This window comes from Lissotriton vulgaris, chromosome 2_1 (genome assembly GCF_964263255.1).
Source record: "Lissotriton vulgaris chromosome 2_1, aLisVul1.2, whole genome shotgun sequence".
NCBI classification, from domain to species: Eukaryota; Metazoa; Chordata; class Amphibia; order Caudata; family Salamandridae; genus Lissotriton; species Lissotriton vulgaris.
The window spans coordinates 536534439-536553111 of NC_141687.1; the positions used below are offsets into that span (position 1 = coordinate 536534439).

Genomic DNA, 18673 nt, shown 5'->3' on the forward strand with positions numbered 1-18673 from the left:
CAGCCCAGTTCTGAGAAGCACTAGGGGGTCACTCAGTTTCTTGACCTGCTTCGGAACCTTCTCAGAAGTGTTCCTTTAGCCTAGTCACTTACTCTCCCACCTACCAGGCACAAAGACATCTCTGGAAGGGCCATGTGGGAAGACGGCAATTGGTCCACTGTGATGAGGCCTGTGATGGTGCCAGGAAGGTACAAGCGATGAATGGGAAATAACACAGGGAAACGACGGGGTCTGAGGAGCACCCCTTCTGGTACACGTTGATCAGTGTGATACGATGAGATGCACCAGATACTTCAGGTCACACAACGAAGAGTTGCAAATTCTGTACCTCCCTGGAAATAAAGCTCTCTGTCCGGCACACATTGAAGTAGGTTGTGCCTACAGCGCATCCTACATGCACTCCAGCCCACTTCTGCACATTGCGTCCTTCATGCATGCCATTACACTGCTACACAATGCGTCCACCATGCACACCAGCACACTACTGCACAGAGTATCCTCCATGCACAGCATGAATACAGACAGCACCAGCATGCCATGATAACCACCAGCCTTCCCTTCACTGAAAGCCATTCAGTGTAAAAAAAAACATACAAAATGGCGCCATGATTGAGAAGTCTTCTGCCTCCATAACACTAATTGGGGTGGCATGGACTAAATGTAGACAGAGCCCCCTTCCCCTGTGTCCCTGAACTGTTGTTGTACAGATCAAGATGCCCACTACCGTGACTTCTGGTGCTAATTCTGTACAGTTTTACTGCACTCAGTAACACTGCTTGGAATTAGTGCACATATGAGTACCACTAACAGGCAAAATCATGGGTGTGTGGTGTACATACTTAGTGGCGTTTGCAGGTGCTGCCAACAAAGAACTTGTAAGAAGGCTGTAACAGATTTCTGCTTATTATATCATCTTCAGAGCCATTATACTGAAACTTCAGTGGCAGATTTTCCTATGCATTTATTTACCCATGAATTTATTAATGTAACCCACAAGGTAAACATGTGAGGCCGGCATTTTTTTTCAGGGCACATACCAACACTATGTGTTATCCAATGGTTGAAGTGCGGGAAAAAAGTTGGGGAACTGTGGGCGGAGAATCAGAGGTCAGGAATAACCCGTAGATTGGATCAGTGGGCAGTCAGAGGTGTTTCAGGAAGAGCAAAATATCCCAATTTTTTGTATTTCTTTCCCATTTCACTGACCAGTCGCAGCTTATTACGTTATTTATTTTAACCAATGGATGCACATGTTTGCTTAAGGTTTAATATGAGTTATTGACATTAAAATACATTCACAAAGTGGGATACGTTTCCAATCACAGAATGTCCCAAATATCCTTAAAAGTGGAATCGCAAGCCATTAGTCTCCCAGCCATGGAGTTTCTGTCATCAGCAGTTCTCCTCCCTTTTTCCACAAGAGCAGTTAAAATATGATTGGCAAAATATCCTAGTTTGCAATTGTTTTCCACATAAATTATGGCTCTGCCATATTTGCCACATAATACATCATCTACATAATGTGATGATTTTTAACTACTAAATTGGTTATAGCTCAAACGGATCAATGGCTCCTGAAAATGTGACTTGTGCTGCTGTGAAGTGAAGGGCCCTTTGTAAAGGTTGACTGGTCACTTTTTCTCACTGCTGCAGTTGTATGTTCCACTAGTACTAATAAGTAAAATCTTTTCAGAGACTGTTAGCATGTGTTAAAATCACAAAATATTAAAGTATCAGAAAATTTACAGCACCACTAACGCCAATGTAGGGTGTCAGAGCATTTTACATCACACATATTACACAGAGACAATCAATCTTATGTGTGTAAATCACCATATAGGAAATGTTACATAAGAATCGATCTTATGTGTGTAAATCACTGTATAGGAAATGTTACATAAGACAAAGGACTACAAGGTGGAGGAGTCACTTGACAACCATACTAGTAGGCAGCATAGTTTAATAGTGATTGGTCAGGAGAAACACAAACTCAGAATTTAAAACGTAATGTCATGGTAGGTGGTTCTCTTTAATAATCAGAATTGATTTCTACCTAAATCAACCCTTTTTCTGCAACATTAGGATAATCAAAGACTGGGGAAAATACCATAACGCTCTAATTTATACCTTGCAGTTTGCATGCAGCTCTTACACAACAATTAAGAGCTTACTGTTCTATGTTAGGATTTTAACTTATTAACTGCAAGTAACAATAGGGTCTCTCTGACTACAGCAGTAACCCACTGACCTATTTACATTATGTGCACTTTATGATCTGCATGGTACATGTTCTTAGCAGTAGGCACATTAACCCTCTGCACTTCATTTCCATGAGTCAAAACGTCCACTAGACAAAACACCATCTATTTAATAAGAACATTAACCACTGGAGTTATCATGACATTTTTATTGTTGCCGAAAATTGTTGTAGGCTTGGAAGGAGGCAGGAAGTGTTTTTAAAACTATTTTATACTTGCAAACACAACGCCCCCACCTAAAGTCAGCGCCAGCCCGGGTGAGGGTGGGGGGTGAGGGGGGATTAGAGGGACGATGCAGAGGGATAATTATTTTTTATTTAATTTTATCTCTGCATCATCCTTCTAAATCCCCTCTTACCCGGCCCCTCTGCCCCACCGCTGTTACCTGCACGGACCGTGGCTAGTCAGTGCCTGGTGCAGTCACACTGCCCTAGAGCCACCCTGCTCAAGGGTCCTGTGACCTCTGTGACAGAGTCACTGTCACTTTTTGGTGTGGTGCTTCATAGGCCTGCCTGCAAGACTGGAGGTGAACTTCAGAATGAATTCTGGCGGACTGGCCTTCAAGGTATGGACTAAATGTAGACAGAGCCCCCCTCTCCTGTGTCCCTGAACTGTTGTTGCCACTGCTAGGATCCACCTCCTGGTGCTAAGACACCAGAGCTTTTAAGATATTGTGGAGTCTTCTAAGGTTTAGCATGGGAATGTGCTCCCTCAGGGGGAGTGGTTTGGTGGACTGGTCATGAAGGCTGGACCTGGTTCCCCAGTTCCAAATTCAGCAGCTCTGACCATAGTGCCACATCCTCTCCTCCACTGAACACCATACTGCCTCATTGAGAGAAACCAAACTTGCACTGTACTGACCCGCTATGAACACCTGGATGTGACTCAATTAAATTACACACTAAATAGGAGCAATAAGCTGCCTAAAAAAATTAACAACATCCTAGAAAAAGCAAACACTCATAGGGAATGCAAGATTAAGTAAAGCATGTGAAATGTAACTAGGAACAACATGGTTACCTGTTTCTTTTTACACTCATTATTCAGACAGAAATTAGGGAGTGCTTTTGCCTGAAAAGTTAAGTCCATGACTACAGGGTCCAGAAGGGGCCTTTTTCAATGCCCATTGCTTATATCCTTACAAAACGTAAGCAGTGTTGTTTAAAAAGACCACATTTGTGAATACAGAGCAGCAGTTTGCATTTTGTTTTCCAATTCACCCATCAAGCAGGTATTTCAGTACCTCCAGGAATAGTGCACTTTCCCACCCAGGAAAAACAATGTTGTTCAAAGAGCTAGGAGAAAAAAAAAGTAGCGCTTCACTAGCAAACACTGTAAAGTGGCGCTAATGTGTTAAGGGGTGAATAACTCAATCTGGCCACCTTGCAACCACTCTGTTTTGCTTTAGTTAGTTAGTTAGTTATTTTTCATATTTTGAATGTTTTTTTTCTCTCCACCCCGAGGCTGCACTTAGAAATTGAAAAATGTCGGAAAAAGCCGACGTATCCAGCAAGTGTTTTTCTTTTTTGGATCCATTTCACAGGTGAGCAAAAAAACGTAAGGAGGAAAGAGAAGGTAATACGAGTTTCTTGAAGTCTCGATTTTACTAAATAAGGAGGAGCGCGACAGTAAGAGAGGGGGAACCAAAAGGGGGAGGGGGCAGCTGCCAGCGGCAGGGGAACTAGACAATGACTTTGTATTCTTTGGGCACGAAGGAAAAGACAGAGGGGCAGATTTATGAGGCCGTTGCGCCTCTTTGCGCCGCAATTGCGTCACTTTATTTGACGCAACTGCGGCGCAAACAATGCACCCTATTTACAACGTGACGCATCTAGGAGATGCGTCGCGTTGTAAAGCAATGCGCCATAAGGAGGCGTTCCTGCGCGGGGGGGGGGGCGTTCCTGCGCAGGAACGCCTCCTGAAAGTGGCTGAGTGAAATCTATGAGATTTCACTCAGTCACTTTCAGGGCAATGCTGCGTCAAAACCCTGCGCCTGCTTGAAGCAGGCGTAGGTCTTGATCCAGCATTAGTACAATGGGGCACCCCCGAGCCTTGCTGGAGCTACGTCGCGCTTGCGACGCAACTCCAGCAATGCGCCACATTTCCGGCACAGATGTGTCACGCATCTGTGCCGTTTTTGCACCATGGTGCCCGCATTATAAATGCGGCGCACCATGGGTGGCGTAGCTGTGGCGCACTGTGGCGCACGTTAACTGGCGTATCCCTCGGGATGCGCCAGTTAACATAAATCTGCCCCAGAGTCCTTTTCCTTCTCTACCCGTTTCGCCCGTACTGATATGGCTTCGCAGGTTAATGTGTGTAGGTATTCGGCCAGCTGACTGGAATGAAGAGGCTTGCTTGGAGCCGGGCTCAGCTGAGTGAGTGGGCCCCTGGAGCGCGGGGTCTGTGTTACGCCCTTGTGTGCATGTCCCTCTCTTACATTATATGTATCTGTGTTATTTTCATACTAGAGAAATACATGTAACTTTGGCTTCTTAGCCTATTGGATATGTATGGGGCTGCATATTTTTATGTTATACATGTATATGTGTGTTTGTTTATTTAGTACTATGTACTTCTTTTCTATAACATTTACATATATATATATATATATGCTCCGGGTTCCCGCACATGGGCGGAGATTATTCAGTGCTTATGACTTTGATGAGTATACCCGTGGAAGAGAACTAGGATTACAGGTAAGTAACTTATCCATATTGACCCAGAACACTAATATAAACTTCTATAATATGAATCTTCATAATGTAGTACTGAAGGCACTGCTTTATTGCATGTGGTTTTCTTCTGCTACTTTAGAAACTACTGAGAAATTATAATAAATAAAATGTCAAATAAAATGCAACTGCAGAGACTGCTTAGGAAAATAAAGCTCTGCTTGCTGCAATGGAAGATTCAGCAGTGGTCTTAGCCTCAGCCTGGATCAGACTAGATTTGCCGGAGTTAGTCTTCTGACTCTTCTTTGAAGGAATCATCTTATAGAGATTTGGTAGCAAATGAGCAATGTGTTTTCTCACTAAGTTGATTTAGAGCTGTGCAAAAATATTCACAATGTATGTTTAATGAAATGTATTAAGAATACAATCTTATACCATCACTGTACCCACCTGCCACTATATAAATATCCATATTACACTGACGGAAAACAAAGCAAAATGCATTTGACCATGAAGCCCTTGCAAAGGTTTGAGTGCTGCCATACCACACACCTTTTATCACCACTTGTCTTGCTATACACTACCTCCTTACCTCTGAGCAGATAACCAATATGTACATTTCGTGTCTTTTTCCTGAAACAGATGAAATCATGGATGAAATCAAAGGTGCTGGATTTGTCATCTCACAGATCAAGGAGACTTGTTTGGACAGAGAAATGGCAGAAGAGTTCTACAAAGAGCACAAGGGCAAGCCCTTTTTTGAGCAACTTGTTGACTACATGTGCCAGTAAGTGTTACTGAAATGGATGAAACCCGGCACATTTTTTGGTTTTAAAAAATGCATTTGCTATGTTGTTTTCCTTTTGCCTCAATGTCGGTAATCTCTGTTAACAAACTTACAGAGTGACACATTCTTCAACCATCTGCCCTTCACTAAGTAGAAGATACAGATGGTGTGAGTCAGTGACTGCTCCCTCATACATTAGTTATAGTTTCAGAAGATAAATATAACTCAGCGTGGCTTTTTTGTCAAATTGATTTTTTAGGGTATAATAGTGATTTGGGAAAAATATGATAACTAATCCATTGGAATGCATGCTCCCATTGAAAAAAATAGGCATGCGACCGGAGAGGGTTCAGTCGCATCCTAATTTCAGGGCTGGAACCGATGACAGGAGGTCGTTTAGCTCCAGTTCCGAACCGGAGTCCGTCCGACATCGGAATCGGGCCCTTAATCATGCAGTAAACCCCAATCCACCACACTTTCCCCCATCCAATCCAGACCAATCTACCCCACCTCAACCTACCCCATTCTGCCCCACTAATCCATTCCATCCAGACCAATCCAGTCCACCCCACTCCAATCCAAATCACTCATCCCAATCAAATCCATTCCAATCCACCTCACTACAATTCTCCCAACCAAACTCACCCCACTCCAATCTGCCTTTCTCCAATCTGCCCCACTCCAATCTAAAATAATCTGCCCCACTCCAATCTAAAACAATCTGCCCCACTCCAACCCAAAACAATCTGCCCCACTCCAACCCAAAACAATCTTGCCACTCCTATCCAAAACAATCTGCTCCACTCCAATCCAAAACAATCTGCCCCACTCCAATCTGCCCATTCCAGTATGCCTCACTCCAATCCAAAACAGTCTGCCCCAATCCAAAACAATCTGCCCCTCTCCTTTCTAAAACACTCTGCCCCACTGAAATTCAAAATAATCTGCCCCACTCCAGTCCCATTCCAATCTGACCTACCCCAGCATGCCCCACTCCAATCCGAAACACTCTACCCCCTTCAATCCAAAACAATCTGCCCCACTCCAATCTTCCCCATTCCAATCCAAACCAAGCTGCCCACTCCAATCCAAAACAATCTGCCTCACTCCAGCCTGCCCCATCCCAGTCTGCCCCACTCTTATCTACCCCACTGCAATCCAAAACAATCTGCCTACTCCAATCCACCCGCTCCAATCCAAACAAACATCCCACTCCAATGTACCCACGCCAATCTGTCCTACAGCAATCAAAAACAGTCTTCCCCCCTCAATCAAAAACCGTCTGCCTCACTCCAATCCAAAACATTCTGCCCCACTCCAATCAGCCTCATTCCAATTCGCCCAACCCAATCGGCCCCACTCCAATCTGCCCTACTCCAATCCAGTCTTCCTCACCCCAATCCACCTACTTCATCTCACTTCACCCCACTCCAATCCAATACACCCCAGCCCAACCCAATCTACCCCACACCAGTCCAGTCCACCTCTCCTCATCCTGATCCAAACCACCCCACTCTCTCCCCAACCCAATACACCCCACACCACTTCAATACAATATACCACAATTCACCTCACTCCAATCTTCCTCATACCAATCTGCACTACTCCAATCCTAAACAATCTGCCTCACTCCAATCCAGTCCAATTGCCCGCTCCGATCCACATCACTCAAATCCAATCCAACTGACCACACTCTTATCTACCTCACCTCAATCAACCCCATCCCACTCCATACCACACCAATCAAATCCACTCCAATCCAGCATAATCCAATCCACACCTTTCCAATCCACCCACCCCACCCCATCCCACTCCAATCCACCTCACCTCACTCCAATCCATCTCAATCCAATCCACCCCACTCCAATCCACCCCCCCACCCCAATTCAACCCACCTCAATCCTGTCCACCCCAATCCTATTCAACCCTCCCCAATTCAATCCACCTCAGTCCAGTCCATCTCAGTCCAATCCACCCCACTCAAATCAACCCACCTCACCTCACTTCAATCCAATCCACCCCACTGGAATTCAATTTACTCCACTCCAATCCACCCCACCCCATGCCAATACAATCCACCCCACTCAGATTTTACCCCACTCCATTCCACCCCACTCCAGTCCACCTCACTTCAATTCAATCCACTTCAATTAAATCCACCCCACCCCACTCCAATCCAATCCACCACACTCTACTCCAGTCCTCTCCACTCTAATCCACCCCACCCTGATCTACCCCACTCCAATCTAATTCAGTGCATCCAGTCCAACAAAAAGGGTAGGTTCCCGCTCATTGCTTACCATTTGTTGGCTTGGGTGGCACTCTTCTTTTCAGCATCGTAATTCGTCAATGCAGGCCTAACATAATTTCCGTTCCTCTCTGTGGAGCAGGGACCAAGCACTGATTGATTCAACTTTATCAGTGCCCGTCAGTTGCTTCCAACGGGACTGAGGTACTATTTTGTTCGTTTTAACTTTTAGTGCCCTGCTCACAGAAGGCATGTGACTGGCAAAAATGTGCCAAGCATTACAAAGTAACTTTCTTTTATTTTGCCAAGACTTCTTTTCTTACTTTGCACTCATGTTTTCTTCTGTTTTTGCGTGTGGGCGCCACGCTAATCCAATCCACCCCAGACCAATCCATCCAATCCATCCCACCCCAAACCACTCACCCCAATCCAACCCACTCCAATCCACCACACTCCAATCCTCCCAACCCACCCCACTCCTATCTGCCCTTCTCCAATTTGCCCCACTCCTATCCAAAGCAATCTGTCCCACTCCAAGTGAAAACAATCTACCCCACTCCAGTCCAAAACAATACGCCCCATCTCCCATCTCCAATCCACACCACTCCAATCCGCCCACTCCAATCTGCCCCACTCCAATCTGCCCCACTCCATCCTTCCCCACTCCAATCAGCCCCAGTCCAATCCACCCCATTCCAAACCACCCTAATCCACCCACTCCATCCCAATCCACCCCAATCCACCCCACTCCAATCCAATCCACCCCAGTCCCACCCAATCCAATCTACCCCACTACAATCCAGTACACCTCACCTCAATCCAATCCACCCTACTCCAATCCAGTACACCTCACCCCAATCCACGTCACTCCCTCCCCAATACACCCTACTGCAATCCAGTGCACCACAATCCACCCCACTACAATCTGCCCACTCCAATCCAAAACAAACTGCCCAACTCCAATCCAAAACAATCTAACCCACTCCAATCCAAAACAATCTGCTCCACTCCAATCTAAAACAAACTGCCCAACTCCAATCCAAAACAATCTGCCCCATTCCAGTCCAAAACAATCTGTCCTACTTCAATCAGCCCTACTCTAATCCAAAACAATCCAACCCACTCCAATCCAAACCAATCTGCTCCACTCCAATCAGCCCTACTCCAATCCACCCCACACCAGTCCAACATAGTCCAGCTATATCCAATCTACCCTCTCCAATCCACCCAACACTCTCCAATCCACCCCCAGTACAATTCACCTCAATCCAATCTAACCCACCCCACTACAATTTACCTCATCCCAATCCAGTTCACCCCCCAGTTCTCAAACCAAGCCACCCCACTCAAATCAATCCACCTCACCCCAATCCAATCCACCTCACTGGAATCCAATCTAATCCACTTCAATCCACCCCATCTCATGCCAATCCAATCCACTGTGCTCAAGTTCACCTCACTCCATTCCACCCCACCCCACCCCACCCCACCCCAGTCCACTCCTCCCCAAACAAATCCACCCCACCCAAGGTCAGTCCACCCTACTCAATCCAGTCCATCCAGCCCACTCCAATCCAATACACCCCACTCCAATTCACCACACTCTAATCCTGTCCACCCTACTCCAGTTCTATCCACCTCCTTCAGTCCAGTCCAAACCACCTGACTCCACTCCAGTCTAATTTACCCCCACTCCAAGCCACCCTACTCTAATCCAATCCACCCCACCCCAAACCAGTCTAATCCACCTCACTCAAATCCACCCCATCTAGTCCACCCACTCCAGTTCACCCCAATCCAACCCAATCTACCCCAATCCATTCTACCCCTGTTTACTCCAATTCATCCCATTCCCTCAATCCACTCAAACCCACTCCACCCAATCCCACCCCACTTAATACCACCCCACTTTGTGCCACTCCACTTTACGCCACTCCACTCTACAACACTACACTCTGGCACTGCACTCTGACTCTTTCTTTCACTGAACCACTGAACTCTACTCTCCTTTACTCAACGGTAAAACACTGTACTCTGCCTACTCCACTCTACAACACTCTACTCCAACAAATCCAGTCTGCAACACTCTACTCCCCCTACTTCACACTGGGACACTCCGCCACCACTAACTTTTAGCTATGCTGAACAGTAGCCATAATGGTGTACAACATGGCAAGAACACATTGCCAAAGTCAATAGCTCTTGTATAGGTGAGACTTATTGGTGTTGCCACTGCTTGTTTATTAGTTGCCATGTTGATTTACCCAGTGTGCATTTACAACATAATCGCTCAAGTTTTAATGGGGTTGTGTGGTTCTGATGCAAGCGCCTTCAGGGTGTTCCCCCTATGTTAGCACAGTACACAATGCCAAAAAGACCTGCATAACCGAAATAAGTTAGACTTGTCTCTTTATCACACTTTTTACCAGGGGTCCTTCTCTGATGATGATACTCAGCAAAGAAAACGCAGTGGAGGAATGGCGGTCACTGATGGGGCCCACCGATCCCGAAGAGGCACATAGCACTGCACCGGACTCTCTCAGGAGCAAGTTTGCCAAGAGCATTTTACAGAATGGGTTGCATGGAGCCTCCAATAAAGAACATGCAGTGGAGAAGATCAACTTTCTTTTTGGAGATATTGACCTAGAACGTGTGGATGGTGTAGATACTGGCATAGAGCAAGAGCACGTTCATAACCAAGAACATGAAACTGTTGCTCGAGGTAAGTAAAGGAAGCTCACAAGTCTCGCTTCTGGCCTCACGCTTGGCGTCGAAGAAGCTTGTGTTTCATGTACTTTTAGAAGCATTTAGGAAATGAATATACGTTTTCTTTGGTCTTGAAAACCATGTACTTATTTATTTAAATATTTATTGCTCTGTTGATTGGGAGTCCGGAGACTATAATGATTTTTTTTAATAGTTTGACGGGTGGGCCGCAAAAAACCCGTCAAACGGCAGTCGCCATGCATTGGACGACGCAATCGCAGCTGTACACAAATTATGAGCACCCTATCTGCAGCCGAAGCACTTGTCACGTTCAAAAGGATATGGATTATTGTGAGCATGGTGACATGAAGATGTGTTTCTCAGGCCAGACTTCGCGAGGATACTCTTTAGCTCTCCTGCATTTTCTGAGGCATGCAATACAGGGCCTACTGCTTGCATTTGAGTAACCCTACAGTTCTTTCTCTTGGGGGACTGACTATAACCATGTTGCCGAGAATCCTCTTACATGATCAGGGGCGTAGGAGACACTACATTTCTGGGGGGGGACAGGGACAACCGTGTGGTCTTTCCAGTGACCCTATAGAAATTGCCTGTTGCACGAGACCGTACGCCCGTTTATACAATCAGATAGTTTTAAAGTGAAACATTGAGAAAGACAGGCATGTAGTCACAGTTTGTAAGCATGCTTTATTGTTATTTCTATTCACACTGTAATTAGACAAATGTGGAAAAATCATGTATACTTTTTATAGTGCTACTCATAGTTTACTCAGTTCTATGATCTGCAAGGTACACGTTCTTTGAAGCAGGCACATTAACCCCCTGCACTACTTTACGATGAGCCAAAATTTCCATTAGACAAAATTTCGAACGCTTATTAGTAGGAACATTAATCTCCAGAGTTATCTTGACATTTTTATTGTTGCCTGAAAACTGCCTGATGCCCAAGGAAGTTAATTTACTTCTAAACCAAAAATTATTTTTAAACACAGCGCCCCCACCAAAGTCCATGCCAGATGCTGTTGTACCGTTTGCACCGCCTTAAAGCCAGTCCTGCTCCCAGCAATGGGGTAGGACAAGCAATTACAGAAGTGGGGTCAGAGCTAACCTCATAGCCATTATAGGAGGAAAAAGATCTATGTAATTGCAGCAAGCAAAATGATTTAACAAATTTCTTGTACATGATTTAAGGGAGAATAGACATCAACTAGGGAGAATTGTTAAAACATTTTGGGATCATATTTCGAAAACGCAGTAGACCCTCAGAGGGCATTCATGAAATATTCCAGTACTTTCATGGTGCACCTTGGAAGCCTGGTTTCCTAGGATTAAATCTGATTTTTTTAAATGTCTTAAGACAGAAATAACTTCCACTATACCAAGATCCAAATTTTTCCTGGGTGAGCCACTTAGGCCAATGACTACATTCCTTTTGACAGTGCCAGAATGTTCCCATGGTTACTGCAGCCACAGTCATGGGTACCTTTAAAAATTCCCTCAGTATACAAGAGTCAGAATTTTGCCATTAACAACCCATTTATAAAATGAGTACTGGAAATCTTATGACAATAGTTACCTCAAATATCAGTTCCAACATTTTGCTATGGGTCCAGCCCATGTGCTAAAAATTATGTGCATCATATCAGGACCTTCAGCCAGGTGTGGTGGTGGGTGTTCTGTGTCCCTGCTGCTGGGTATGAATGAGTTATCAGCTTTCTCAGTTAGACAGTTTGAGACCCCACAGCCACTGACGGTGCCTTCATAGAAGCATGTCAAGGCCTGCAGATGGCCATAGGTAAGGAGTCCAATCCATATGCTGTTAGTGCCCATGTCCATAAGGCAAGAATAACCTCCAGTATGCCAGACCAGCACCACACTTGCATGCATAACAAACATACACTCACACACACATTCTCACTATATCTCTTGCACTCTTTTGTACCTTTGTACTCCGTGACACTCACACACACAATGGTAAGCAAGGGGCGGACTTGTAAGCCCTTTTAAATTGTTTGTAAGCCAACAATATGTTTTTCACAATCAGGGAGCTGTTCCTTCTAGTAGTCTCAAACAAAAAAAAATGACACTTTTCCTGATGTGACCCACCCCCTGAAATTTTCTCTTGAGTTTAATGCATGGCAAAGGAACTTGGAGCAGCATTTCAGTGTTCGCATGTCCTCCGCCCCATTAAAACTCTAAGAGCTATAGAGCTGTGCAAAAGTATTTTCAGGGGCATACACTTGGCAGGGGGAGCTGAAGATAAGATCTTAAGGGATCATTCAAGAGGTGCTCCTTGCTTACTGATGAAACTCTACATTTACTATGGATCTTGTAATCACTCAGCAGAGTTTGGGATGCCTCTACATCAACTTCATGGACAATGTGTGTTGTAACGGTCATCACTACCAACAACACAACACAAAAAAGCTCTTCATTTTAGAGACATCAAAATGATGGGTCTTACTTTATTAATTGTTAGAAGGCTTAAAATACAGTCTCGATAACATTTGACATAATGTGAACAGTGCTTGAACCACCAGTGGGTAGGAATCGGGAGCTCTGCCTTCTTGCCCTAAGGAAATTACTCAGCTTGCTTATCTTATGGAAGAAGCTTCAGGTGTGACCTCCAATCCATCCTTGTGTCAGGGGCTCTCTCAACCTGGCAGTGGAAGTCAGTAGGAAGAATCAAAGGGCTCATTTACAGCATCTTTCCCACTGTCCAGCCCAAATAAAGTCCTACTTCTGCCTTTTTCATCTGCCCTCTCTCAGGACCATACCCTTTTCTGTTCTGTTCGGTTTGCAATCCTTTGTCTTTGTCAGGTGGGGAGGGGGGGGGGGGGGGGGGATCTTCTGTCTTCTCTGTGCAACAGTCGAGGAGCCTGCACACGACTTCATAGGTAGACTGCTGACCATGCACCATTTCCCCGGCAATCCCCCTCTATACACTGCCTGCATTGATTCAGTAAAATCCTTCACTCTTAGGCTGTGTGCCATAGAAATAGTCCCCTGGTCTCCCACCTGTTACAGGCACTCCTGCCGGTTCCAGACGCTGTGGCCCCTGCACTAGAAAACTGCAAAGCTGAACAGGAAGGAGTTCTAGCATCAATTGCAAGATGGTCACCACTGTGGTAAAGTACAAAAACATGGTTTCCGGTTCATTTCTGCCCAGCTGCAGCCCCCCTACCCCCAAACTCAGATTCCAAACTTTGAGACCGATGAGTTATCCTACATCATTTCAAATGATTGGGGTATTGCCAGAGGTTCATTAGACAGGGCATGAACTCCAAGCAGTAAATACAACAGAGAATGCCTTTACCGCAGTTAAACTGGATTGTCTAAAAGCAGGCGTGCAACACCCACTGGGCTCACGAGGCTTCAGCCCCCCGTCGTGTGTTTCAGCCAGGGCGAAGACAGCTTCGCGGGCTGGCGACGTCTAATTGCAGCCGCACCCGAGTACTTAGTTGTAAATGAGGCTTTTAGTTGTAAATGAGGCTGTTGTTGTGTGTTCCCCCCTTCTTACAGCCACTCTGTCTAAGTTCAGAAGAATTAGCCCCCCCCCCCCCGAAATTTGGCTCTAGTTGCCCACCTGTCTAAAAGGCACTGAACCCCAACAAAAAAAGTGCAGCAGTGTCCATGTGGAAGAGCAGGGGCTTCCACAGCTGCTGAGAACTGATTTTGAGGCTACGCAATGATGGTCATGTGATGCAAGTGCAACAAAAGTTTGTACATTTTTCATTCAAGACTTAGAAATGAATGTCCACATAGGAAAATAGTTATTCATGTTTAAAAGATTCCATTAAAGTAGTACGTCATAGCTCCTGGAAACCAACATTAAAGACTAAATAACAACAAAATATAAAATTAAGTAACAATATATTATTAAAGTTCTCTTGCAGACTCTGTAAAGGAGAACACAACAAATGGCCGTTTTTTGGGGGGAAAGGTGGCATCCCTACTTCTGAGATGCCTTTTCACTGAATGCATTCTCCCACTGTGGCAGTAAAAACTAAATACAAAGTACAGGAATAGGCTGAGTGGAGACACAGGGGGTACGAAGCAGTGAACAAAACAACAAAACCTCCTTAACGAGTTGCAAGCGGGATGTAAATGGCCTTTAAAAGATTCGTGAAAAGCTCGAGCCCTCTGGGGAAAAGACTCCAGACACTGCCCTGCCCCAGCAAGTCAAGCAGCCCGGGCTGAGACACACGATGACGGAGGGTGGGGGTGGCTAAATCCCTTTTCACCTCATCAGGCGTGCAGCCTGATCACAGGTAACTGGGGGCAAGTTAAAGGTCAAGTACAGCCTGTGCAGGGCCTTTGTTCTCTCCTTCGCGTGCTAATGGCCCTGCGAATACAGAAAGGAGAGAGGGAAATTCTTTGTCCCCTCGTCCCCCCCAATCTTGTCCCCCCGTGTCCCCCCCACTCCAAAATCTGGGGGGGACATATCCCCCTCGTCCCCCACAGTTCCTACGCCCATGTACATGATCCTGCCTACCCACCCAGGACATAGGTAGGGAGCATCACGTGAGATGTTCCTTTCTTGGATCTCATCTTGGAGTTACCCATGTGACCACGTGCTCCCTTCTCCCCTATCTTGTAACACCAGCGCACTCTTTCAACCACCCTTGGACCTCTTCTTATCTCATTTGAGGCAAGGGACTCTGCAGTGAGCTCCATGCTTATTTTATTTTCCCTTTTCAGATCTGGCCTACCTGGCCAGCACACTGCCGGTGTATTGTTACTAATTCTTTAAAATAAACATTGAGTGGACTTGGGCTCAGCGGAGAGGAGTGTACCGTTCCACCGCATGCTATTGGCTGTTTGGTGCATCCTTCTTCCTCCTATTGAGTGCTTGCATTGAAATGCAGGAGGGACTATTTTACATTTGACAAAGCGCACTGAAACTTTATACATTTAATTATGTATATCATATATTATTGTAAAAAGAAAGCAATAATTTTTTTTTTTTTTTTAACTGAAGTAGGCTTCTAATGTTTTTGTCAGAACTGGAGTTTGAGCCATTATCGCCATCAACCAAGGCCAGCTTTAGGGTGGTGCGACTGGTGTCACCGCACTGAGCTCGGGGCGCTGTGTTTGGAAATATCTTATTTGTTTAAAAGCACATGCTGCAGAGTTCCTTGTGTGTCCAACAATTTTCAGGCAACACAAAAATTTCAAAATAACTGATGAATAATGTAACTGCTGGAGAGAGATGGCGTTTTATCTACAGTCAGTTCTCACTGAAAATAAAATAGCGCTGAAGGTTCATGTGCCTGCTGCAAAGACTTTGTACCGTGCAGATCACATAATTGTATTTTTAGATAGCTCAGTGTGTTACTACTTTTGTCACAGATCCCTTTATTACTTGCAGTTCATAAGTCAAAAACATAAGCACAGTAAGCTATGAACTTGCATCAAAGATTTACATGCAAACTGCTAGGTATAGGTTATAACGTTTTGATTTATTCCCAGGCTTTAATTATTGTAATGTTGCTAAAAATGGTTAGTTTGGATAGAAATACATTTTTATTAGTAACGCCAACCCCAACCCCAACCACTGTGTTATGTTTTAAATCCTTAGTTTGTGCTTCTCCAGACTGAAAACGCTTAAAAATATGCAGCATACCAGTATGGATAGCATGGCTCCTACACCTTGTGTTTGTCTTATCCAAATACAATTTCCTACACACTGATTTACAGATGTATGATTCATTGTCATCAACTGTACTACCATAATCACTACCATACCATTATTAACAACGCTACCCGCATTACCACCACCACTGCCACACCTATTTCTACCTCCTCCACCACCACTATCACCGCCACCACAGAACTTGTGCATGTTTGTATTTTTATTCTCCACTACATGAAAGCCAGGCTTGTTAGCTTGCCTAGTGCTTGTTTTTATCCCCCCTCCTGCATCCCAGTGCACTCTGCCTTTACCAACCTATTGCTAGACATTCCCATTTGAAGCCACTTTGCATTTCTTCTGCAGACGAACACTTCTACTGCTTCATCCACCCACTGCCCCATCCACCCACTGCCCCATCCCACATCCCTATTCATGTCACACAAGATACTGAATGGGTGATTTCTGGTGCATACTTCTATCTGCAGATTCCTCACCTCGTCAATATCCCGTAGTGCCAGACTGAATCTGAAAGATTTTTACAGCATTGCTCCCGCATGCCTGTGGCGAGCAGCATGCAGTTCTGCTTCTGCCTCGGGCCACCCCAGAATTGGCGGTCGGAGCCACATATGTGCTGCCTCTGTATGCTGATGTCAGTTCCTTGCTTTCTGAGTCTTCGTAGGCAAATTCGGAGCTAGCTCCCAACTTTTCTCAAATTTCTTACTTTGGGCCAGATGTAGGGGGCCGGAATTTTACCGAATCTGTAAATTTACAGAATTGGTAAATTTACAGATTCGGTAAAATACTGGCTCAGTATATTTACAGAATCAGTAATTCCAGATGTAGGTGGCACTTAAAATAGTGCCACAGGCCCTTAAGAATTCGTTATTTACCATGAAATACTATCTCATGCTAAATAACAAATTCCTGTGTACACCTGTGCCATGTGGCACACATACATGCCCTAAGGGCATGTATGTGTGTCAAATTGCACACAAGCCAGAATCAGGGGTGCAACAGGGTGTCAAAGTGACACCCTGTCCCCCTTGTAAATTCGGTAATTTTACTGAATCGGTATTTACCGATTCGGTAATTGACATTGATTCCTATGGGCCTCAAGGCCCATAGGAATCAATGGCAATTACCGAATCGGTAAATACCGATTCGGTAATTACCGAATCTTACCGATTCGGTAATTGATTCGGTAAATATACCTACATCCCGATTGCCAGTTCTTAAATACCAAATCGGTATGATTCGGTATTTAAGAATCGTAATCGGGGATTACCTACATCTGGCCCTTTGTGTCCTAAAAGTACATGGTTTAATTTGTGTAAGGAGTACTGTCAGCAGATACTTTTGACCGAACCCCTTGAGGAGCCCGGCCTAGAACATGTTGTTTGGGCAATACGTTTTCATGTTTATTTTCTCCTTGGGACAAGTAGACCCAACCCCTTGCGTTACAGACCCTTTGGCTGCCAGATTACAGTGCTACATTATGGATCAGGGAAGGGCATTGGCTGCAGTTAAGGTAATATTTGTGTCTATATGTTAATGCTATTCGAACTTGTATTAATACTTCATTAATATAAAACCTTTATTATTAGGGTGACCGCTGTAAGGAAATGTAAGTTCAAACTGCACTACTGACTATGGTTCCAGTATAAAAATGTAACACACGTTTGCAAAGTTTGACAGTATGAGGCTGAGGCTATGTGTAATGCTTCCAGGATGTTCTCCGATTATATGCAAATATATGCATAACTTTGAAAGCAAGATTGATGATTATTTGCTTTCAAAATAAATTGTTCATTAAAAAAATTCCACTGGGGAAAAAAGTTTTTCTAAACTACTGTGAAATTTTAGGTACCATTTCTTCAAAACATCATTTAGTCAAATGTGTTGATGCATGCTAGTATGTCCCAAAAATATTCATAATGGAAAATCAGTGTAAACAGTTACAACAAAATTATAGGAAACATGAAAATAAATAAGCATTGTCGAAGCCAATAGGTATGATATTGTGGTTAGTAGTTTGGTTTTGTCAATGCGTGGCTTATTTTGACATGGGTTTTGGAAAACTTTATTGTTGTGGGAGCTGCCGGGCCCTCACCATTATAACAAACATTGGAAAAAGCAAAAATACTTTTAGCCTCAAACACCACACATTGCCACAGTTAGCACTGACCAAAACGACTTTGCTGCCGATATACTCCTTGTGAAAGAGCAGAATGCTGTCACTCACAGAGAAGCCAGCCCGTAAATAGAGAGAAAGAGAGAATTTTAATAAAAACAAAAAATCTTGGTTAACTCCAGACCTAAATAGGGGCCAGATTCTTAAAGAAA

General features: G+C 44.5%; 1 protein-coding gene across 1 annotated transcript in view; it reads left to right on the top strand.

Annotated features, from left to right (window-relative positions):
* NME9 (NME/NM23 family member 9) overlaps positions 1–18673 on the top strand; it is a 703404-nt gene that overhangs the window by 425837 nt on the left and 258894 nt on the right. The window contains exons 16-17 of the mRNA XM_086955486.1: positions 5576–5720; positions 10398–10690. Coding sequence (XP_086811612.1) covers positions 5576–5720; positions 10398–10690 — 438 coding nt within the window. The remainder of the gene's footprint in view (positions 1–5575; positions 5721–10397; positions 10691–18673) is intronic.